Source organism: Sturnus vulgaris, chromosome 3 (assembly GCF_052056855.1).
Source record: "Sturnus vulgaris isolate bStuVul1 chromosome 3, bStuVul1.hap1, whole genome shotgun sequence".
In the NCBI taxonomy this organism is placed as follows: domain Eukaryota; kingdom Metazoa; phylum Chordata; class Aves; order Passeriformes; family Sturnidae; genus Sturnus; species Sturnus vulgaris.
This window is the reverse complement of record NC_142245.1, coordinates 15,698,704-15,722,976: the sequence shown is the minus strand read 5'-3', so window position 1 is coordinate 15,722,976 and position 24,273 is coordinate 15,698,704. Positions and strand designations below refer to the sequence as shown.

Sequence of the window (24,273 nt, the reverse complement as noted above, 5' to 3'; positions counted from 1 at the left end):
TAATGTAAATCAATTGATCTATGTCACTTTGGCCCTAAACTTCTGTTCTAATTCTCACTAGAATAAATCATGAGATTCTTTAGAGCTAAATGTGCTTTAATTTAAATTTATGAAGAACATTTGTAAGCCTCCAGCTCACTGAAATGGGTCCACACTGTCATATGACTTCACTATGACTAGGGTCCAGTTCTAGTGAACATCTCACTGGGAAAGGGCATATGTAGATGTATGTGAACATTAAAGTATTTCCCCTACTCAACTGCATAGATGGAAAATCTCTGGAATAGATTAAGTAGGTTGTAGGTGCTTTCAGAAGAAGCTATATTTTCCCTTTCCTAGCAGCAGGCAGAGAGGAGTACAAAAGTCATAAATTGGATGCTAAAACATCAGGCTTCAAAAACCATCAAGCTAAATGCAAAAAGCTTGGGTTTATTTGCTTTTGGATTTTAAAGTCTTTAGAGAGGATGCATATCATGCTGCTAAGCTATTTTCAATACTCGTGAGGCTTTAATTTAAGAATGGGGAAAAATTTGGATTAGTCACCTGAGTTCCATGGGATCTTGAAGTAGGGACTTTGTAAAGGTGAGTAAAGCAGGATCATGAGGAACGGCACAAGCCGTGACAAAAACCATCTCCCACCATCCTGCTGTCTCGCCTTTTCAGAGAGATATGGTATTATTTTAAGAGAAAACCAATGCTAAATGGAATATTTTTCTAATAATGACTATTCATGTAACTATAGATTAATTTCAAAGCGTAGACCTGATAGGGCAGGCACACTCGAATAATGGAGGATGAGCTTTGCAATTCATTTGTTCAACTGAGACATGATCCATGGATTTGTGTGTCTGAGAGGCCCTACTTCACACACATGTAAATGCACTTATGAGAGAAAGACCATAATCCCTTGCTAACATGCACAATCTGGATTGAGGCATCTGATCACTGCATCCACCTAATGTGCTTAAGTCAGCTGCTCATCCCTTTTAAATGCTTGAGAAAGTAGTTATCTAGGCAGTGCAGCTGGTTTAATTCCTCTTGTGGGATAATAAAAGTTGGTAAAGGTGAGTATTCCAAGGAAAATCTAAGCAATGCTCCTTTCATGAAGAAGATAGAAAATGTTAATCTGGGAGGGAAGGCTACTTGGGAATCTCTTCAGGTCTGTGAGTGATGTAAAGAGCATCTGTGAGAAAGAAAATATTTTGGTTTGTGAGCTATTAAATATACTATTCTACAGGTAAAGTAAATACAATTAGAAGTGATGATGAAGTTATTAGTGATGTCCGTCTGCTTTGCAGGTCAGAATCTAAAAGGCAGTAAGTGCAGCAGCTGATGAAAAATCACTCCTTAATCTTTATCAGTGGCCTCCCATAAAAATCAATTTCCTTTTCTTTTTGGAATTAGATTAAAAGGATAATTAATAGTACTGATTGCATCCCTATTCTAAATTTAGTTAACACTTACCCAGTGTAATAATGCCTCCCAGCCAGAAAAAGCTGCAGGGAAGCATTTTAAGATCACACCCCCAATGTCATGTAGGCTTTTCACTTGCAGAGTGCCCACAACACCACGGCATGGATAACAACATGCCTGTTTTCCCAGCAGAGCTGTGATGCTGCTACCACAGGCACACAGCAAATTTGCTGTGGGATTTGTTTTTCCCCGAGGACCTTGCTTAGGTCAGCTAATTAATTGCACACAGTGCCTGTAGGCAGCTAACAGCTGATAAGGAGAGATAAGGAAACAGAAAACTCTTGAGAAAAAAAGAAAAAACCAACAAAATAAAAAAAGAAAAAAAAACCACAAAAAACCCAAAAAACCCCCAACAAAAACAACCAGGCATCTAAAAGACTGTAAAAGTGGTCAAGCAACGGGCTTGTAAAGCCTACTGTCCCTCCTCCCTGACTTAGTTTTCCAAAGCCACGGCATGTTTAGTCTCAGCCCTGATAGCCTTTTCATTTCTGGACAAAGCACACACTGTCCTCAGTAGCACTGCTACATTCCCCCACAGCACAGAGATAGCTTCCTGCTGAGGTCACACGTGCAGCCAGTTAAAAATAAAACTCCAAGGTGCTTTTAAATAGCTCTGCTCGAATAGGGTGGGAGGAATCTAGATATGAAAGGACAGAAGAAAAAAAAAGTATGGCAAAACTCACAATTAGAAAAAGGAATGCAACACTAAGACTTTTACTCGTTCTGACATATTTAATGGTTTATACTTATTGTAGTTATTTCAGTGTATTTAGGTTGGGTTGATTTACACTGAGGCAAAGCTGGAGAGGCACAAAAGTTGTGATTATTCAGACCAGCTGCCTGTATGTGTTAACTGATTTTGTAAAGTTCCTGAAAATAAACTCTGTTGAAGATTTAGGTGCAAGTAGCAGTAGTGCACAAGGTGTGTCCCAAACACAGATGACATCAGGTAAAGCAGGCAAAGTAATGCTGTAAAGCATTACTTTGGCAGAAAGCTTCTCTTCCCTGCTTTAAGCTTGCCCAGAGCTGTAGTAAAGCAAAGCTGGAGCTCTGGATTCCTCTACAGTATATACACACATAAAGAAAAAGGGTTTGCTGCCGAGCACAAATTGCAACAAACAAGTCCTCTTTAGGCCTCTGAGAAGAATCACAGTCATGTTCACATCTGGGAAGAGTTTAACTGCTTGGAATGAGTTACCACAAAAAAGGCCAGCAGTAAGCTTGACAGCACAGTTAAAATTGCTTCTATTAATGTCAAAGGCATGCTGTGAAAAGTGTTCTGTGCAAGATAAGTAACACAAGTGAATGAAGTTATCCCATCTTGGTTACAGAGAGCCAGGATGATTGCTTTATTTTTACAAATAGCTATGCTTTTATTAGTATTGATTATCCTGTAAGACACTATGCTACTTTTAGAAGAGCACATCCTTGCTCCTCACAGCTTACTCACAGGGACCTTTGAGAAACGTACAGCATGTGATGAATGTACAGCTTCTTTAAAACCTGACCTTGATATCTGCACCATCTTTATGGTGAGGAGGAGCCATTAAAAATTCATTCACTCCGAGCACATTCTTGGTGTTACATCTATTTATATTAATATCTCTGCATAATTTCCTAACAAAAGGAACATTGTACAAGTACTGGGTATTTTGTTCTTCCAAAAAGAATGTTTTACTTTGTGTTCTTTCCCATGGGCAACTTGTCAAGGCAAATACTGTTCTGGAAAATGTCCACAGTCAAATCAGATGGGAGGCTTTTTAGGTATTGTCTTCACAACTTTCTTCCCGTCTTTTGATTCAGTGCAAGAATAGCCATCCTGCTCATACATAGCCAGTCACTTAGACTCCTCCTGTCCCAAGAATGTGTCAAAAAAGATCTTACTTCATAGCAGGGAGAGAACAGGGGTTTGTTCATTGTCTGAGGCCGTACCAAGAGGTGACAAGTGTTCTTTGTGCATAGTGTTTCTACATCTAAGACTTTGGGACTTTCTGTGTTGGCAGGCCCACCATACATGACAATATTTTTATGGACTGAGACAAATCCTCCAGAGACAAAATTCCCTAAATTGGGTGCCTTAGGAAAGGTAAAAGAGAAAAGGAAGCTTTTCTGCAAAACTCGCTGGACCATCACTGAATAGCAAAACACCAAATAACTTACCTGTGTCACTTTATCTTGATAAATTCATTAGAAACAGCTGGAGTGCTTTTTATTTCCTTTCTTATCCATACCTTCATAGGAACTCTACTTGTGCTGCTTAATGGGACACAGATAAAATATCCCAGAATATTAATGAAATAAAAAGAAAGACACTCACTTTTACATTCCCTACTTAGCACACAGTCTAATAAGTAACAGGGTCCCCACCAAATATTTGGATTAATTTAGATACATGCAAAGGCTTGTTTGAAGTTGTAATGAGATATCAGATACTCCCGATGCCAGAGCAGTCAGAAACCATTTAAGAAACAGTGCTTGGAGACTCGACTGTACTCCTCTTTCCTATCTGAACATAAGCCTTGCAAAAGTAAATATTCTCCCTGCTATCTACTACGTGCTGTATTTTCCAACGAGCGGCATGAGTGTCAAACACAACTAACTCAACTGGAATTCTTGGGAAAACAGCCTCTCTGGAAAGAGGGGTCCCAGAAGCAAACAGCACCTACTCTGCTCTCCCAGGGCATCAGCCAGACCTGTGCTAACACAGCTATCCTGAAATACAGAAATGAACTGGGCCTCTGCCATATGCTCCTGCTTCTTCAGCACCATAGCAAGCAGAGAATTTACTTCTTTTTTAACTACTGAAGCACACATTTAAATTTTAAATGCTTAAGTTTTGAAGTAACACTAGAAGTGACAAAGCAGAAAAAATCCCCAACTTTGGTCACTCCAGCACCATGCAAAAAAAGGAAATCTCCTCTGGCCATGCCTTTCTCTAATCTGAATGTCTCTGCCGACTCTTTCAGGGGCTGGCTCTTGGAATTACTGCTCCATGTGAAAGCGGGTGAACCACGGAGCACACTGAGAATGGGAGTAACCATGAGATTAAAGTGAGGAACAGGTTCCTGTGATTGCAGAAGAGCTCACAGTCCTTACACTTTAATGCACTTTGTACATTTTATTCAAGTCCTGTAAACGTTCCTGTTCACTGCCATTGCTCACCACACACTCCCATATCACTGGTCCTTTCCCAATCACAGAGCACACATGTCAAGAACTTCTCTCAGCTCATCTCTTGGAGATTGCTGCAGGAAACAATAACAAGGATATCAGCTGCAGGTGCCTGGACTCTTCCAATATTGTCCTGCATTCTACCAAGAGTATCTCTTCTCCCTCACAGTCTTTCTCTGTTATTGAAGTGTCTTCCCCATAGACATCACCAATTTGATAGGGAATGAAAAAGCGAGGAATTCTCCTTATTTCTCCTTGTACAAAACCAAATAAAGGAATTACCTTGCCACTGCAAAAAGCTGAATTTATCTATCTACCTTCCATTAGGAATGGATTTATTTTCACATATTAAAATGATGCTCCTGACTAAATATAGCATGGCAGCTAGTGTGCCACTACCCTTAAAAATACTAACTGTACTGTTTCCTTTAAGACTGACAGGTAATACACAGGAAAAAGCCTGCACTATTGTCAAGCATGGATCTTTACTGCATTTGAAAGTGAGTAGTATTGTTTCAGAAAGAGGCCACCTTGACCATACTGGCAACTGAAATGCTAGGTTGTGTTCAGAATAAAGATGTGCTTTGTGCTTTCACCTTCAGAGTGCTTCCCAAACATGAACCCTCCACAGAACACTTAAAAATAATAAACATACATGGTCCTCCTAAAAAGGGTGATAGAAGAGTGAAATAGAGATGGGAGAAACTTGACCTGCTCATGGCACAGCTGCAGATTATGGAAGACCTCTAAGAAAGAGTTTAGCAGTTATGCCTGGGAAAATATATTCTGTTCAACATCTAACCTCAGTGGATGAGACTTTTGCCCCCTTCCTACACACCCTTCCATCATATTTCTTGATTTGACTGTGACATCAGCTCTCTAAATGACTGTGATAGGCATCTCCTTGCATAAAACTGGGTAAAAAAAGGCATGTGGATGTGGCACTTGCTGATAGGAATTAATGCTTTCAGCACCTCTTTCAGACTCCCATTTCATTGCACAGAATTGGCTCCACAAGATACTACCAAAAATAAATGTGACAAGAACGTTTCAGCATTCCTTAATAATGAAAATATTAAAAGAGTGTTTCAGCTTGCCACAAATTCTTTTCCTACGTACTTTTGATAATCTTTGTAAAATCAGGCAAATTGAACTTCCAGTGCAAAATCTCAAGTTGTCTCTTACTCTTCTCCCAGGCCCTCTTTGGGAGGGGGACTAGAAGTCAAATTGAGGCTCATAATACTCTAAATGCTTATGGGTTTTGTGTCACTTGTTTGGTGCACTCCTTTTGTAAAGCCTTTCTCTCTCTTCTCTACTGTAAAAACAGAGGGTGTAGTTCTGATCCCTTCCATCTCAAAAAGGGTATTTGAGATTGGGAAAGGTAAAGATGAGGGCACTAATGCTGATCAAAGACACGATGAGACTTTTGTAAAAGGAATAACCAATTTGACTCTGACTTTTTGGCATGGAAAGCCAAAGGGATGCTACAGGTCCACAGAAGTCCTGGAGAGGGTGGGCAAGGACTGATGCTTCAACACAAATTTCAGGCAACCCCCTGGGCTGGAATTACGTGGAGGCTGGAGGGGTACCGTGTTAACATAGCTTGAATGCTTGTCTGATTGTTAAGCTAACCTTAGCAGACCCTAAGACTCCCTGTTGTGCATAGGATATTTGATTCACTTACAGACATAGCTGATATTGCAAGGAGAGAGCAGGCAAAGGAGGGGGTCCCTTCCTGCAGAAGGAAAAACTTAGCATGATCTGCCTTTGCTGGGCTGTAACCCTGCCTGGAGACCTGGGGAATAGCATGGCCTTAGTTGGAGCTGATGGGTCAAATTTGGGCTGCTGACCCCTTGCAGAAGATGCTCTCTGGGCTAGGCGACATCTCTGTGAAGGTTTGGGGCAAGATCATGTTGTAAACAAGCTGCAGGGAGTTTCTTTCTTACTGTATCTGAACAACTGTGGTTTTGCTTAAATGTTGGTTGTAGCAAGTATCCCATCAATAATCTACCTGTGGCTCTCAAGTCAAAACAAAGATACCTTCCTAATGCACTACATAAGGCATTTCTAACCTACAAAGAAATATTCAGCAACACTGACTTCATCTTGCTGTGCCCATATTGATTCTGAAGCAAAGCAGAATGTTTTGAAGCCAGACCAAGGCTTCAAAGGATATTACTCTATATTACCTCGTGCCTGTTTCCTTCATGACAATATCAAGGCTTATGTTTTGCCTGATTGATTCCAGCTGATAGTCCTGACATACTGCAAAAGAAATTGCAGGCTTTAGATTGTGAGAATGACCAAGCAGACCTCAGCATAAATTAGGAACTGACTACGAGTTGTTTTTTTTTACCGTGGAAAGAATACATTGCAGCATCAAACACTGAAAGATGCAGTAGGCACAATGCAGTCCCTGCACAAGCAGGACACTCAAAGAGCTTTGAACCAGCCAAATAATTTGGAGGTTAAAGATTTAAATAATTGTGTTAAACTGGGGGAAAGAAGGCCTAATAGCATCACTAAAAATGCACTAACAGTAAACAAAATATCACTAAGTCACTAAATGCTGATCTTTGCCCAGAAACTCAAAGCCAGCTTGGTGCTGAAAGGTGTCTATTTCCTTCAGGTCCCTCTTTTAACCTGTTTGGAATAATAAGGTCTTCATTCAATTTATCTAAGTCTAAATAAAGGTATTTATTTTTAGAGAACTATCAACCAGCCCTTGGCAAACCTGTGCTTCCCAAGGAATCCAGGGAAAGGATTTCCTCTGCTGGCCCTTAGTTTAGGAACATGGTGACTCCCAGGAACTGCAAGATGGCAAGACTGAGCGCATTTAAGTAAATACTTTTTTTTTTTCCTAGCATAAAGGTAGTGCTTTGGTTTAAGACAACAGAGAACAACACACAGTGGGCCACCTTCTGAACAAAACCTGCATGAAAAAGAGTCAGATAAACTTTCCTGAGTTCACTTCATCTATCAGAAAAAGGAATCTAAACCGCCCTGCTTGCACTGGAGGTGTGAAACAATATGCCTTTGAAACAGAGGACCAAAAAAATGAAACACAGAACAGAACTCTGCTTGAAAACAAAGTGAAAATAAATCAGCAGTGAATGGATTAGCTTCAGATCAGACTGCCTGGAGCAGCCTGATCTGGAACAGCAGAGCACTCAGGGCTTGTGTTTTTTAAATTAGTTTTAATAAATAGAATCAATAGCTCAAATTATGAAGAAGAACAAAAGCACAGATCAAATCGATCAAGGCTGTAGCTTATCATTATAAGCCAAGGGGTGTCTTCTCTTGTCTGAATGTGATAAGATGGCAAAAGAATCCACTTGCAGCTTTTCAGTATCTCTCCCAGAACAGCTGTACACAGAGCTGGATACTGAAAATACTCCAGGTTATCCAAACATAAACACAGACTCCCTTTCCTTTTCCCCAGAAGGAAAAATCAAACCCAAAATAATAAATAAAAGCCAAAAATAATCCTTTTTTCCTTTTTTTTTTTTTTTTTTTTGCGCTTGAAGATAAATGCAGAATTTTACATAGAGGGCAGAACTAAATAGATAAGCAAGCACCAAGTATCCTGCATTTTATACAGGATTTAATTCTCAGGTGAAGAGATTCCAGGTCAGATCCCTGGAAATGTGCTTTTTCCAAGAAGCAGGTCAGGAAAGGGTGTTGGAGAACACTCAGAAGTTCTCTCTAACCCCAGTGCTCAGCAGAAGGTTATCCATGGGAGGGGAACAAGGGAGGTGCTATTAACTTCAATCGGGCTTTGGGAAATGGGAGGGGATAGATGCACACAGGCACCTTGTTTTCCCCTTTATGCTTTTTGTTTGCTTAGCTGGTTTCTTTTTTCCAAAGGGACTTTGCTCTGAGAAGCTGGAGTGTTTATTAATGGGAGGACCTGGTCACTGAGGCTCCCCTTTCATCACAGGGGTTTTATCCTGAACACTCCAGCATCAGCTCTGAAGAGAAAAATTAAAGCACTTAAACACCCCCCACCTTTTTCCCCCTCCAATAAAACTTTTTGTTACATTTAAGCCAAGTACAAACTACACAGTTCTGAATTTATTTTATCAAATAGAGTAAAACTGAAGAGGTTTTTGACACACTCTGGGAGAACACCCTAGCTGTGTGAGAACAATGCAAGGTGCTGATAACCTCTGCTAGCTCCCATTCATCCTCAGGTTAAAAAGCTGGCATCAGTTATGTGGGCTTTGTGCTCATGTAGAGCACATAAGAGTCTTTTTCATTGTTGTGGTTGAATTATAGATAAACAGCAGAAGAGGAATAGTAATCTTGTAATAATAGAATATATGACAGGTGTACTACTGAAAGTCATTCACATGCTCCAGTAGTGAGCATGGTTCAAAGCCTATCTGGAATAGACTTCCATCTTGCTAATAAATATTCAGAGACTTTATAGTCTTCAAGGACTTAGTATTGAACATCTGACAGGAAATTCAGTGTAGATCCATAAACATTTTTTATTATATTTCGATCTGAAGTAGATTTGTTAATGTTTATAGCAAGCAGTGCCTTTGCCAGAAGACACAGAACTTTCCTGGGCAAGTACCCAGTGGTTAACTTCAAGTCCAACAAAATAAACAAAATACCAATTATGATTCAAGTGTAGTGTAATTTATTTTCTATTCAGTGAGGAAGAATTGATTTTCCCAGCAGTGTCACTTACACTGTAATGATTATTGCACATAAGACAACTTAAGAAAATGATGGAAAAACAAATTAGATGGGCTGCAGATCGTTGGCTTATCTCAACTGCTCACCTTGAAGACGGAATTAGGGAAACATGAGATAGAGTACCGGATGTCAGGGTACTTAAAACCTCTGTTCTCCTTCCACCTCCTTGATGTCTCATATTAAAATTAAAAAAAAAACAACAAACCAACATTTCCAGCAGGGATGAAACAGCACATCTTGCCAGTCTGAGGCTGTCTGCTAAATTAAAAACAATGATAACTTGCTGTGACAGAAGGTAATTAAAGGGTATAAGTTGTATAAGAACTTGGCTATTTCTAATCCTCTCATTTAATTCTAAACATCCATTCATGAGTCACACGAGAAAAACGTTGCCACGACTCCTTGGCTTCTGTTAGCTGACCCTTCAGTGCTGATGGCCAAGTGCTAAAACAATGCAGTAAAAGACTGGGCCCAATCTTACGACACAATCTAATGGAAATCAATAGGAATTCTTCCACTGATTTTTCAATATGTATTGGACAGACAATTTATTGCATGCAGAAACCTGAATAATGGGAACAGAGGTTAACCAATCAGTGGTGCAGTGATAATCTCTTCATGCTGAGATGGAATTGTCCCAGTCAGAGTTTCTAACAAAAAAAATGAGTTGGCCTCACATTCTTCTCCAGCGACATCCACAATCAGCCAACATTCCGTACATTAAGTGCTGCACATCTTATCTAGCTGATAGAATTTGCTGCAAGATGCTTGGTTAACCATGTTTGGTTTAGCTTAAGGGCAAGCAAAAATGACAGTCAGCATCAACCACTAAACCTGAAATGTCTCTGCAAAGTTTCACACTTACCCTTCCAGAATCATTATGTGTTCCCTCAGATTTATTTCAAAGGTCTGCATCATCACTCTACTCTAATTGCAGCTTCCTTGCAGAATCTTCTTTTTCCATGTTTTACATGGCAAAAAGTCTTTTAAGTTTCAAAGACAAATTGGCCTTGCAAAGAAATGTGAGAATGCATGGATTTTGTAGCTGATTACTTCGTCAAGAAAATGTGCTGCTAATTTATGCCCCTTGACCTGTTGGGTGAGATTCAGTGCTTGTTATTTCAGCCCTTTTGATTATTTCACCTCAATTGCCAACCACTTTTTTTTTTTTTTTTAAATATGACATTCGTATCTATTCTTGCAAATAGATTGTTCAAAGAGTAGGTATGATCACAGTCATTCTCTCTCACTTTCTCAGATTAAGGAATGCTTCTGGCAATGAGAAAATGAATATTTGTTCTGAATTTGACATTTGTAAAGGATGTTTATTTCCAAGGGCTTTGTTTATAAGGCTGCAGTGTTTAAAAGAATATTCTCTGCTGCTTTTGGACTCCCTCTCCAGCCCCTTCCCCAGATCCATTGCCTTTCTCTGGAGTGTCTCCACCCTCTCAATGTCTTCCAGGTGTGAGGGGCCCAGAACTGGACACACGTGTGGCCTCAACAAGTACAAGGGGGACAATCACTGCTGGTCCTGCTGGCCACACTATTCTTGATGCAGACCAGGATGCCATTGGCTTTCTTGGCTACCTGGGCACATGCTGGCTCATGTTCAGTGCTGTCACCAACACCCTCAGGTCCTTTCCTGCTGAGCAGTTTCCCAGCTAATCTGCCCCCAGTCTGTAGCTCTGCATGGGATTGTTGTGGTCTAGGAGCAGGAGCAGCACTTGGTCTTGCTGAACCCCATACTGCTGGTCTCAGCCCATCTATCCTGCCTGTACAGACCCCTCTGCAGAGCTTCCTGCCTCCAACACTCCCACACAGCTTGGTGTCATCTGTGATCGAGGGTGCCCTTGATACCCTCATCCAGATCATCAATAAAGATATCCAGCAGGACTGGCCCAACACTGAGCCCTGGGGGGACACCATTAGGCACCTACTGGATGTGGCACCATTCACCACCCCTCCCTAGGTCCAGCCAGTTCTTAAGCCAGTCAAGAGTGCTCCCATCCAAGCCGTGGGCTGCCAGCTTTTCCAGAAGAATGCTGTGGGAGACAGCATTAAAGACTGTACTGAAGTCCAAGCAGACCATATCCACAGGGTTTGCCTCATCCACTAGTTAGGACACCTGGTCATAAAAGATCAGGCTAGTCAGACAGGACACGCGTTTCCTAAAGCCCTGCTGACTGGGCCTGATTCCTTAGTTATCCTGTATGTGCTCACACTGTGAGCACTTGTGATCACACTCAAGATAATTTATTCCATAACCTTTCCTGGCACTGAGAACAGGCTGACAAGCCTGTGGTTTCCTGGATGCTATTTCCAGCCCTTCTTGTGGATGGATGTGGCACACTGTGCAACCTCCAGCTGTCTGGGACTTCCCTGGTTAAGCAGGACTGATGGTAAATGAGGGAAAATGGCTTGGTGAGCCCTTCCACCAGCTCCCTTGGTGCCTTTGGGTGAATCACACCTGGTGCCAAGACTTGTGAGTTTCTAGGTGGCCCAGCACATCACTAATCCTCCTGGATCAGAGGGGGTCTGTTTTCTCCTCATCCCTGTTTACCATGTCAGGGGGCTGGCTACCTTGAGGAAAACTGGTCTTACTGTAAAAGAGGCAAAAAAGAAATTAAGCATCACAGCCTCTTCTTCATCCTATATAGTAAGCATTGGAAATATAGAAAGCCACAACCAAAATATTTTCTGCACTTTGTGTATGCTTTTTGATTTTCCTATCTCCTTCACTCAAGGGTAATCTTCTAAGGCACACAGATGTTTTGGCTGATTTTCCTTTATCTGGCAGAAGTAGCCTCTCAGTGAGTATTGCTATTTCAGCATGGAGATAGCAGGGAATGATTAGTGATTGGTTTGACACTGTTTTCTTTCTGGAAAGAAAATGGAAAGAAATGTATTTTACATCACCACTTCTTCAATAAGATCAGCAAGGGCAAAGACCATTCAGACGACCATGCAAGCTAAGCATAACTTGGAAAGCATGCTCCTAGGCAGGCTGGCAGAGGAAAATGGGCAGTAGCTTCTGTTAGGCAGCTGCTGAAATACAGACACTGAGGCTGGAAAAGACCTTCCTCTAGGAGGAATTCAAAGCCACAGAGAGTCCTACACTGATGCTATAGTTGATGTCGAAGGTGAAATTGAGACCTCTACTTAGTTTGGGTGCCCCTTTTTCCTTCTTTGGGCCATTTTTAGAAATGCATTTGGCATCTCATTGAAGCTCAAGGCTTCTGGGACTTTTGGGTTTCTAGGATTGAGAGCCATCCTGAATCACTTGAGTTCAGACTAACAAAACTATGTTGCTATGCAACATAGGCTGAAGCCCAAAGCTGTTCATAAAAGTAGGCTACCAGCATGTGGTGTTTTATGGAAATCTATAAACTCCTTTATACAATGGACATTGTTAAGATGTACTCTAGCTGGCAAGTTAGGCTAATAAAAATAGCAGTCTGCCACCCCACCAGATCAGAGGTTAAGAAGCTTCCCGTGGAATGTAGAAAATCTTCAAGGAGACGCAAGCAGGAGCTTCTGAGGCACCCCTTGCCTCATTGCCTATTTTAGCTGATAACCACGGTGTGCACTCAGCCTGGAGGACACTAAAGAGATGAATCCACACCTAGAACCAAGGCCGGCTCCTGGCAGCCTGACACAGAGGGTGAAAAAAAAGCAAAATCTTTCAAAGCCTTGAACAAAGACCCCGTCTCCCTGATTTCCAATGCCGCCAGAGCCTCTCTTCCAGACAGTGTCCACGCCTCTGACAGACAAACAAAATGGCAAAGCCTGAGCTAGGGGTGGTCCACAGCCCTGAGGCTACAAGCTGTCTCCACCAGACCAGGGCATCAGTACATCCAAGGGCAAGCACTCCTCAGTGGGAATTTCATGGAGACTGCTGGCTCCATGTCCAGCCTGTACAGTGCTCTGTTAAGCTCTGGATGGACATACTCCAGTTTCTAGGGTAAAGTGTTCAAAACCCAGCGTGATGTCTGGGGTGTGGGCCCAGGCAGTGTGCTCGGCCACACGGACATAATACGGCAATAACTTGCCGAGAAGTGAAGGAAGTCAAAGAAATACTGTTTTTTATATGAATACTGCAAATATATATTTTAAAATTCCTGTAGATGCAACATTCATGTATTTGTGAAGATCTTTAGCTAAGGAGAAATATACAGAGAGCAATTAAACTCATAAAAGGGTGAAAACCTTCCAATTAGTGCTCCATAGGCAGCCCTACTGACCATAACAGAGCCAACAGTTAGCCATAATTGAAATACTCACAAAAATCTCCACCTCAGCTGTCTTTAAATTACTGACTGTAACACTACTGTGAAATGCTGTTCTTCTAATACAGTGACAGAAACTGATACAATAAAAGTGCAGAAATGAAGAAAGTGGAAAAGGTGATGATGCAGATGTACCAAGTGAATAAAAATGCATTTGAGGGAAAAAACCCTGAAACTTTACGCCTCACTTGACATTAAAAAATAGTAGAGTTATAACTTTCTCTGCTGAGAAATAGTTATTAGAAACAAAAACTAATATGCAAGAGGTAATTTTTTTGTTTGCTATTTGGAAAAGGGAAACATTTTGCCATAGGAGAACAGTCTGGTGAATAAGGTGGGGTTAAGCCACTGGGTTAAACCCTGTACTCTTGGGAAATTGTTTGTCTCTTGCAACCTATAGCTTTGCTATTACTATAATGGATAAAATTACATTTACATACTTACCAGGAATGTTGTGAAATCTGTTAATATTTATAGAAAGCTTTGTGAGCCCTAAGACAGTCTTATCAATTCCATGTGGCCCCTCAAAACAATTAAAATCCCCCCTAATAATTTAAAATAAATGCAAACTTTTTTTTAACCTATTTCATGTGTGCTTTCAAAAACGCCCATTTTATTGTTGCCCACAGTGGTTTCCTGTCTACTGCAATAGCACAAAGTCCTGAATCTGCAAATATGTGCAGACAGGTACTTTCACACCTGCAATTTGTCCCACTGGGAAGCAGTGGAGCTGCCTGGGCAAGCAATTAGGATGTGTATGAATGCCTGTGGAATCAGACCCTGGATTTTCTCGTAGGGTATTCCCTCACAGGGGCTACTAATGCTGATTTCAAAGGACTGGAGAATGAGGTCTGGGCTTCATCTGCCATGGCAACAATATACTGCAGATAGGAAATTACAGCTCGTGGGATTCAGATACAGCAAGTATTTCCCCAAACCAGTAATTCCACCTAGAGAGAATTGTTCTTCCAAGGCATTTCTTGGTCTGCTGTCATTTTCTAGCACAGTCTGTGCTTCTTTTATGACTCTTCACTTACCAAAAATGAAAAGCAAAAATTTCCATAGCAGCGCTGTTGGCCAAAGAAAACTTTGGGGAAAAGAGAAGTTTTTTTAGCATCAACCCACTGTCTTTCCATGGGTTTATATCCCCTCTATTTATACCTTGCTTGTTCAGAGATTTATGTGTGTCTATAAATATTCCTGCTGGGAGGCTGGACTCCAAGGAAAGACTCTTCAGAATTGATTGCTTCCCAGTAGTTATCACGAAGGAAAAAAAGGATTTGGCTGATCTGTGCTCCTTTTTTTTTAAAGCTATGGAGACACTGGAGACACCAGAGAAAGCAGCACAGGTGGTGCTTCCACTGCAGGAGACAGATGTGCTTTCTTACCTCAGTGAATATCTGTGGCTCTCACAGTCATGAACGTTTCCCATGGAATAGGATACCCACTTTTACAAAGGGCCTGGCCCTCAAAAATGCCTATTGGGCTACTAAAGGCAATAGCCTAATGTGTTTATACTATGTGATGGTACAAGTGAAAAAAAGAAATCAAAGCTTAGCCTGAAGGTAAGCACCGAAATCCAAAGCTCTCAAAGCCAAGTGTAGGCAGGACTGTTACACCAGAGATTATTTCTAAGCACAAGACACAGCACAGAATATGAAACCATTAAGAGGCTTTCAAAGGTGTGTTCAAAAGAAAACCATTATAAAATTCGGAACCTGCCTATGTGACAATCCTTTTCAGTGAAGAAAACCAACCTCAAATAACCACGTATCACTTCTTCCCATCCTGTGCTCCTGGTTTTGGGAAAAAGGGACGGCAGAGGGTCCCTCCTTCCATTATTACTCTCTCTCACCTTAGCCTGGGCCCTTTTAGGAGTAACAACTATAGATCCATGCTGCTGTTTTCCAATCTCATCCTCTTTGCCCAGAGCCAAACTGGTGGAAGAAGAAGTTAAGGACAGAGACCCTGTGCACATACACAGGTATGTGTGGACACACTTCTTGGGGTAGGATCTAGTTTTGGGGTAAGAGGGAGGGAAGATGTCTTTATAACTATCCCAAAGTTTTACGTTTAGAACATAAATATAGGACACCAGAAACTCTCCTGAGAAAAGCAGCACCAGCTTCTTTTCCCATCTTCACACAGTCCATCCAGTTCTTCATTGCATGCTACTATTTCAAATTAAAAAAAAAATCTTCTGATCTTCATTTGAAAGTATATTCCCCCCTTACTCCACTCTCAAACAAAAGATGAATCAAACACTGAAAACTTGGACATTTTCCCCACTGCATATTTATGCACATGGTGTTTTTGGAAAATCACTGAAGATTCACAGATTCCTGACTAATAAATATTTACAAATTAATTCCAATTAACTGTCTGTATTTGGACAAGGATTCATATCAGAAAGTACATCCTCATGTATGTGGATATGGGGAAACTTTATGTTGATAGGACCATTCTCAGAATCTTATTCCATAGACATTAACAAAACAGAATTTCCGGGCAAATATGCTAAAATGCTGACTAGTAATAGCATTCTTGAATAGATAAGAGAGTGAGCAGAGCTGAAAGCTTCAGCTTGCAGCTCACCTAGTGGGTATATGCTTAAAATTGAGGCTGTCCTGTCTATAGGAAGATCTGAGTATGCTACATTTAAGGATACAGCATTATTTAGTTAGTCCAAGCAAAGAGGGAGGCTCAGCAAGCTCAATATATTTATGAAAAGCAAGGATTCGTTCAGCTGAGTTGGGTTGGAGGCTGTTTTTGTTTCACTCAGACACATATCTCCCTCTGCATATAATAACAGTCTGTAAATTCTCTTCTAGCTACCCAGGAGCAAATGATTGTAGGTGGCTTGATAAGGTAATGGGAGATAAAAAGCATCCCTACCTTCCAGGCTGAGCTTCTAAAAGACTTAAGAGTTGGAGAAAAACATCAAGCAAAAGTAAACAAACCACAAGTTTTTCTGACCCTAGACCCTCAAGATCAAAGAAATTACACCTAAGTAAATGGCAGAAATTGGGCTCTTTATTATAGTGTATGTGAGACAATTAGAAGAAATCCATGCTTGGTCTGACCTATAATTTGAAATAAGCTTTATTTTAATGACTTAAATTTCCTTGCTAATAAGAGCAGCCCAATCAAACTACAGGCAAAGTGTGTGAAATAATTTACAGATTTTGTCTGAAAAGGTCAAGGTTTTAAACAAAGCAAAGTGGCTTTTCCTACCAGCGTGCTTGCCCCTCACTGTGTAAAAGTAATAAACTACTATGAAAAATAATACCTGTCTTTTGTGCCCAAACTATCTTGTTTACTGAACACACACATACACACAGAGAGACACACACACTCATTCCCAATCAGCTGCTGCCAAAATGAACAACACATGGCTGAGAGAGGTTCCCATTGCCAGATGGTGAAAATGAACAGAGTTCTTTCCACTGAAGTTAATGAAGCTATGACAATTTAAATTAACTGTGAGTCTACCCCAATTATCTGTTAACTTGCCTGCACAAGGACTTGGGAAAGTTAAGCAGAAAGAACTAAACTGCCAACAAGAGAGGGAGAGTGAGGCATGTTGAACTCTGCACGGGTTTCTTTGGCTCCTCAGTTGGGTGTCTCACAGGTTTGCTTATTTTTCTTCAGCAGATATCTCTGCTTGGCTTTGCAGGACCCCCTCCTGCACACAAACTGCTGGAAGTTAGAGCAGCTCTCCCTTTGGGATGTATATTCTTACTTAGCACCTCTCCTCTGGGCCATTCTTTTCCTGTTTTTGTGGCACTCCTCATCCACTCTCTTCCACTGTCACACTTGTTAAACTCTCACAGTGACATGTCAGCCTGAGGAGACCCCCCAGCATCTGCAAAGAAAACCCTGGAGGTGCATAGCAGACTTGCTTCTGCTGGCTTATCAGGTGACATATTTTATGTGTGACACTCTTCCAGAGGAATGTGATTTGCAGCTTTTAAAAACACATCTCACTGGGGATCTCTTCTTCAGAAATCATCTCAGAAATGTATCTGGGATTATCAAGTATTTGAGAAACTTTTTTTAAATTTCATTTTTTATTTAAGTTGCATGGCCTGGGATATTGAGGGAGATAATAAGCTTTACTATTCAAGACTGCGATGCTGAAATGAATCTGCTAAGTATCTGATCTAGGAAATTATGAACTCAAATTCCCAAGATGCCGTTTATAAACCTGAGGACCTGAAAGCACAACTGCATGGACAAATACAGGGATAACAGGTGAACTGTCCTGGCTTGGCAGCTCTTACAATACAGCAACTTGTTCCCTGCTGTCAGAGCACGAGTGGCAGCCACACACATACTCCTTTCTGCATCCTTTCTTCATAAATACACTGAGCTCCCTATGTAAGGGATGGGAAGGCAGCTCATTGAAGCTGAGGCTGAACCACACAAGCACTTTAATGTCACTCAAACTCTTGAAAGCATTTCCCTAGAGCCCTGACTATGCTCTGCTCTCCCAGCTAGCAGTAGTCATCTTTGAGTGATACTCAATAGGATTCCCTGTGCCAAAGTGTCCCTGCATGGGATGAGAAATGGAGTTAATACATTTTAATATTAGACACGAGAAGGCAACAAAGTCTGAAATTCAGTGTTTTACTTCTGCAGAGTGAAAATTGATGAGTTGTAAGAAACTGTCGTAAGGGGAGTAAATGAAGCTAGGAAATCATCTATACTGTTGAAGTGTTTAGCCTAACATAGCATTCAGAGCAAAGGAAATTAACTGCTGCGTGACACCAGTGAATTCATGACTCCTCAAATCTGCTTAGTGATTCATGTTCTCGTTGGAGAAGTAAAAGATAGACCTCCATCCTACTTTGCAATGTCCCCTAGGCTTACCAGTTTCTCAATTTTTACCACACTTTAGTTTAAAACTACTAATTTCAGATCTTAGTAGCGATTTTCTTTCCTCAACACTAACTTTGGTATTTAGCAGATCCCATCTCGTGAATAACATTACTGTCAAACTCTCCTGGGATTTTAACTAAATTCATGACTTGAATGGGGAGACACACAAGATGAAGACACCATATTTGAGACAAGAAAATATATCTCCTAAAAATTACTACTTAAATCTTCCAAACATTTTAGAAAATAATTTATTATTATTTCATTCAGTAGGCACATTTTGATTCTTTGCAGGAACTGAAGCAGGACATATCTAAAACGTCTAACAGGGGGGCTTTATTTCAAGATATGGAGCCCATCAGGCCAGGAGCCCATTTTGCCTGGTTTCAGATGTGTGGGGATATGACACAGGCTGGTTTGTGTGTGTGTGTGTGTGTGTGTGTGTGTGTGTGTGTGTGTGTGTGTGTGTAAAAGAGACTACTGGAAAAAACCGACTTTATACATTGACAGAATCTCTCTGTAGCTGACTCCAGTGAAGGGCATCAGCTTGGTACCCCCCCAATACTGCATGCAAACAAAATCAAGTCTTGGCTTTCAGTGTTTCCCTGCAAAAAGCTCAGTGATTTAGCAAGTCATTAAATTTTAAGCTAATGCACATTTGTTTCAAAGATATATTTTATACATACATACATATATATATACACACACACAGCTGTACATCTTCAGACTTGGCCATACCCCTCTCATACATGCATCAAGCTGCAGACTCTGTAAGTAAGGTGAGAGCCACGTGCAAGAATTTATTTGTAACATCAAGAATAAGCCAGCAGAGTACTGCACTGCAAAGCAGCTTCCATTGTGTGATAACTCCTTGTGTTCAAAAGCTTCTGAAATGGAACATTTCTGTAAAGATATACATTTGGTCATTTATACCAGCCAAGATCTGTCCTGCTGAGTTTATTATCTTTTTGTGTAATTTTCTTCTGTTTCTTTCTCTTCCTCTCTTATGATCTATTTCTTTTTATCCTCCAAATTAAAATGTCAGATACAGAATCCGGACTAAGCATTGGACCACTGCACTGATATACAGACAGAAATCTTACAGCAACTCTCTTGCTTTCTCTTTCAAAGCAGGAACTGAACATAAATTCAGGAAGAGAATAATGTAACCCTAACGGATGCAAAGCTGGTTTGAATTAAAAACTAAAATAATTTAAAAGGCTTTAGTCAGTATGTAATATGTTCTTAATATGCTCTGCTGCAAACATTCTCTTCTCATTCCTGAAAAATGTGGGTTTATTGATTAACTGTATGATTAACCACCACAACACAGAGAGTTCAAAGCTTCATGGGTCTTCATTGCCCGAGTTTACTTTATCCTCTCACACCTTGCCTTTAAGTTAAGGTCAGTCCATCAGTATAAACACCCAAGCAAGAAGTGTAGCTGTTTTCAGGTTTCAGTGTAATTTCAACTCTGAGTGTGAAAGAATAATAAAAAAAAAATCCTAATTGCAGCTGTCAGTAACAGTGTTGCAGCTACAATTCACATCATTTGCAGCTTCAGTCGCTGGGAAGCACATCTGACTCAGAACATAACACAGGACTTGCTATTTCTAGGCAGCTGATGTTTTAGTGCTCAGACATCTACTCAGCCTTGACTTGATAGTATAAAGTAAATATCCTTGAGCAATTGTACAAAAACACCTATGCAGCAAGCAAGTAAAAAACCCTGCTGTTTATAGTTTGCAGATGCTTGGGAGAAAACACTCTATATAACATACCTCTAAACTGCTCTGACAATAGCTGAACTGCCTCCTAGAATCATGAAATCACTAGAGGTGGAAAACAAGCTCCTAGATAATTGAGTCCAACCATGAAGCCAGCACCACCTTGTTCACCACTAAACCATGTCCCCAAGTGCCACATCCACAACACTTGAAAGGATGGTGATTCCACCACTTCCCTGGGCAGCCTATTCCAATACCTGAAGACTCTTCCAGAGAAGAAATTTTTCTTAATATTCAACCTAAACTGCCCCTGGCACAACTTGAGGCCATTTCCTCTTATCCTGTTACTTGGTGCTATTCAAATACTTCCAAGACCTCAAATAAATGAAATCTTGCTGAATACTGATGATGGATTACAAAACTCAACACTGGATGTTAAGGCTAGAATAGATCTTCAAGGAGAAAACTGTGCAGTTGTTACTGAGTCTACTCCCTCCCCTCTTCCCCCAAGGCAATTAATTGGTAATACTTGACAAAGGTGAGCCTCTGGTTTCTAGTGGATTGACTCCAAAGTTTTAAGTCAGAGCCATCTCTCAGGCATTTTGGTATCTATAAAAAAATACCAGGCAAAGATTATAAAGCAAAACAGCTAATAACTACAGCTTCCTCTGTAAACACTCAGAATGTGTCAGCTGCAGACTGCTTGGAAATTTGCAAAAAGCAAGGTACAAACCAAGCTGTAATTATCCTCTCATGAGGTTTTGGCCTGTAAGTGAAAAAGTAGATGTGGCAGAAATTAGAGTGATGAAAGCCTGTGGATTCTGATCCCTGCTCTGTTTCCACAAGGTTAAGTACAAAATGAAATCACTCACGGTAAGAGGCTATCCCTTTGCAACACCCTTGCTAAAGCAGATGCCAATCCAGCCAGGATCAAACCCCTGTCTCATGCACCAAACTGCAGAGCTCACGTTTCCTTTGGAGCCTAAGCTCTCTCTGTTGGGAAGCCAATCACAAAGAAAACCCTCATGGCAGCATGAGTTCAGGACCCACCTTCAAACACTAAAAAACAACAGCAATTAAAAAAAATCTGCAACGGCAAAGAGATAATTGCTAGTGAGGGCCCAATTTTTACCTTTATCATGGGTTTTCCTGCCAAGTGTCAGAGCTGGCTGCCACATACCAGTATCCCAACTTCAGACACAGCTGTAGTGAAATAGAAACACAGCTTGAAGCTGAGCAGGCTCCTGTTCTCACGTTAAAGCATCCACCAGTAGGCTATTCAACATTTTAAAGGCACTTGGGAAGGACTCTAAGATAACTTAGGTAAGCAATCAAGATCATGTAAGGGAAGGTGAAGAGCTGTAAGTGTACTGAAGAAACGCTCTCCTTTATATTAAATAAAAACAAACTGCATCCAGACTCCCAGAATGAGCCCTTAAGTGAAAAAAGTACCTTGCAGGAGCTGTATGTAGCAAGAAGTCTCTGCTTGTGTCCTGTATAGACACCATGGTCTTCTGTGCTTAAGTTGGTGCACTGATTTAATAACCCTTTTCACTCATTGAGACGTTTTGAGAAAACATAAAGCAAGATTTTTCTGCTACCAGGAGTGAACCTGCAGTGTCATCTGGAGCAGTAAAACCTATTTTAGTCACCTGAATCACCCCACTGGGCACTCAGTGGAGAGATGCAGAGGAAAGCACTTTTCTAAAGTTCCTCTTTGATCCTGAAGGAAAAATCTAAGATTTATTTGTCACTTGATAGCTCTTCAGCTAATGTATCTAGCTTTGCTAATGCCAAGGTTTGGTATATTCAAAGCTGCTCTAGGCAGTTTCCAAATTTTTGAGGCATGCTGAAATCATTCCCAGGGCTATGCTGATGGAATGGGACCTGAATTACCTACTGAGAAACCAAAAGTTGGTTTATTTTGAAAAAGTGAGAAGAGAGTGAAGTTGAGAGATTCTAACTCCAGTATTTACACAGCACTGGCAGAAGAAAGGACTTGTTTGTTGTTTTCAGTCACACTAATGTTACATACTGCCTGTTTTAGAGAATAACATTCACTCGTGCTAAGAACCCACAGATTAGGATGCTCAACAAACTCTTGAGAAGTTAACAAGGAGAGAACAAATCCCATTTTACTAACAGGTGCTTTTCAGCGATACTCTACTTCTTTGCAGAAATAATTTAAAAATGCTTTTGCTTAATCCCTAGAAGGCAGACCTTAACTGTGTAATCTAAAGAAACAATCAAAGCAAAATTAAACAAAATTAGCCGTATATGCCTGGAGCACAGTTCACTCAGGATTTAGATGACCTAAATCACAGATGGATTAGTTTTTCCTCTAGTTGTGAGAATGATTTAAACTTTTACTGACCTTTTGTGGTTAATTCAGACATTTCTCTCAAGTTTTCACTGCAGTCTGCTTAGTCGGTGAGCATAACAACTCCTCCTTCTGAACAAAACAAAACTTCTGCCCTAGGAAAACTGTGGCACAATAACCATGGCTATACTGCGGTGTGTAAAACTGGCATGGGGTATATTTTTCTACCTAGTGACACATCATTCTTCATTGTATTCTCACTTCAAACTTGCCACTCCACTTATTAATCAAAGGCTTTACCCAGGATTACTCCTTTTGGTTTTGCTTTAGGTTGTAACAATCCCAGATGTCTGTGGGGGTGTTGGCAAAGGGTGATATAACTTGCCTTAAAACTATTAAAAGGAAAACAATCACTTACAGTTACATACTTGCCATTGCGCAAACTCCTTTGCTTGCCTGTGCTACTGACACAGAAAACAGCTGCCACACACTATTGCTCACATTACTTTTATGAAAAACAGTAAGAAACTTTAAGATAGACAAAACCCCTCCTCTATCTTCACGTTGTTCACTCCCTCCAACCACAGCCACACTGCTCCTCTGCTGGAGGAGGATCCCTCTCTGAATGTTTATCAGAGTCCTTTCTGCAATGCCTTTGAGATTTCAAAGGGAAAACATTAAGTTGCTTCTTCACAAACAAGCACAAACCTTTGGAAAGCTCCTGCAGTACAAACAAACACTCATCATCAAGTTGTTTGGGGCAGACAAGTTGCTCTGCACGTTCCGACAATGCTAAAACAAAGCTGTAAGGAAAGCTTAGGCTTTACGCTTCAAATTACTGTCAGAGCACCAAGGATGCTTGCTTCAAATTTAGCCTGCACTCTGCCTTATAACGTGCAAGATCCTTTCTTAACAGGGATCTTTCAATGAGCACGACCAGAGAAATGGAAAGGCGTCTCAAGGTGTAATTAAGGGAGCATCAGAGGAAGGGAGGGCTGTGCTCTGCCAACAGCTGGCACGGAGCGTCCCAGGTGACTCCCTGCAAACCTGGCCTTTGGCTTGCCAAGCCACAAGGCTGCTGCTCCCAACCGCTCCCTTTCCCTACTTACAGCTCGGTGGTGTTGGCAGGGATGTCCCGGGGAACCTGGACCACCTGGCTCTCCTGGCAGATGAAGACCCTGCCCAGGCAGCGGCAGGCGCGCTGCTGGCAGCCCAGGCAGCCTGCCAGGAGCAGCAGCACGCAGGCAAGGGCTGCAGACATCTCTGCCTCCACATCTGTGCCCGGCTCCTTTATCTGAGAGGGAAGAACGCGGAGACCTCCCAGGCCAGCTCCCTGGGTGGAAGATCCGCCCAAAAAGCTGGGACAAACCATGTGGCTCTTAGGGGATGGCTTCCCAGCAAAGTCATTAAGACTCCATGACCCCAAATTCCTTATGGCGTTGGAGTGGGGATAGAGAGGAGCAAGGCTGATTTTTAATGACACAAGCATTTTGTATTTCAAGTGGTGTTGAAATCAGGGGGCCCAGCTGTACTAACCAGGGCTCTTTTAATATGCTGAGAAAAGGTTCTTCCTTCTCAGCTACACTATTTTTCATGTCTTGCTTGGTGAGACCAAAGGACAACAAAGCATTTTTACTTTCTACAGCCCAGACCCTTTTTGTCCCTGAAGGAGAAACACTCTATTTATGGCACTATTTATGCTCCCATT

The 24,273-nt window shown here is 41.2% G+C and overlaps 1 protein-coding gene across 4 annotated transcripts in view; it reads right to left on the bottom strand.

Moving 5' to 3' along the window:
• FSHR (follicle stimulating hormone receptor) overlaps positions 1-23,912 on the bottom strand; it is a 78,367-nt gene extending 54,455 nt beyond the window's left edge. For 2 of the 4 annotated variants that reach the window (XM_014883248.2, XM_088161033.1), the window contains exon 1: positions 23,675-23,912. In XM_014883248.2, the coding sequence (XP_014738734.1) occupies positions 23,675-23,826 (152 nt within the window). In that variant the 5' untranslated portion in view covers positions 23,827-23,912. The remainder of the gene's footprint in view (positions 1-23,674) is intronic. The other 2 variants (XM_088161030.1, XM_088161032.1) reach the window with 1 other exon arrangement.
• Between the last annotated feature and the right edge of the window lie 361 nt (positions 23,913-24,273).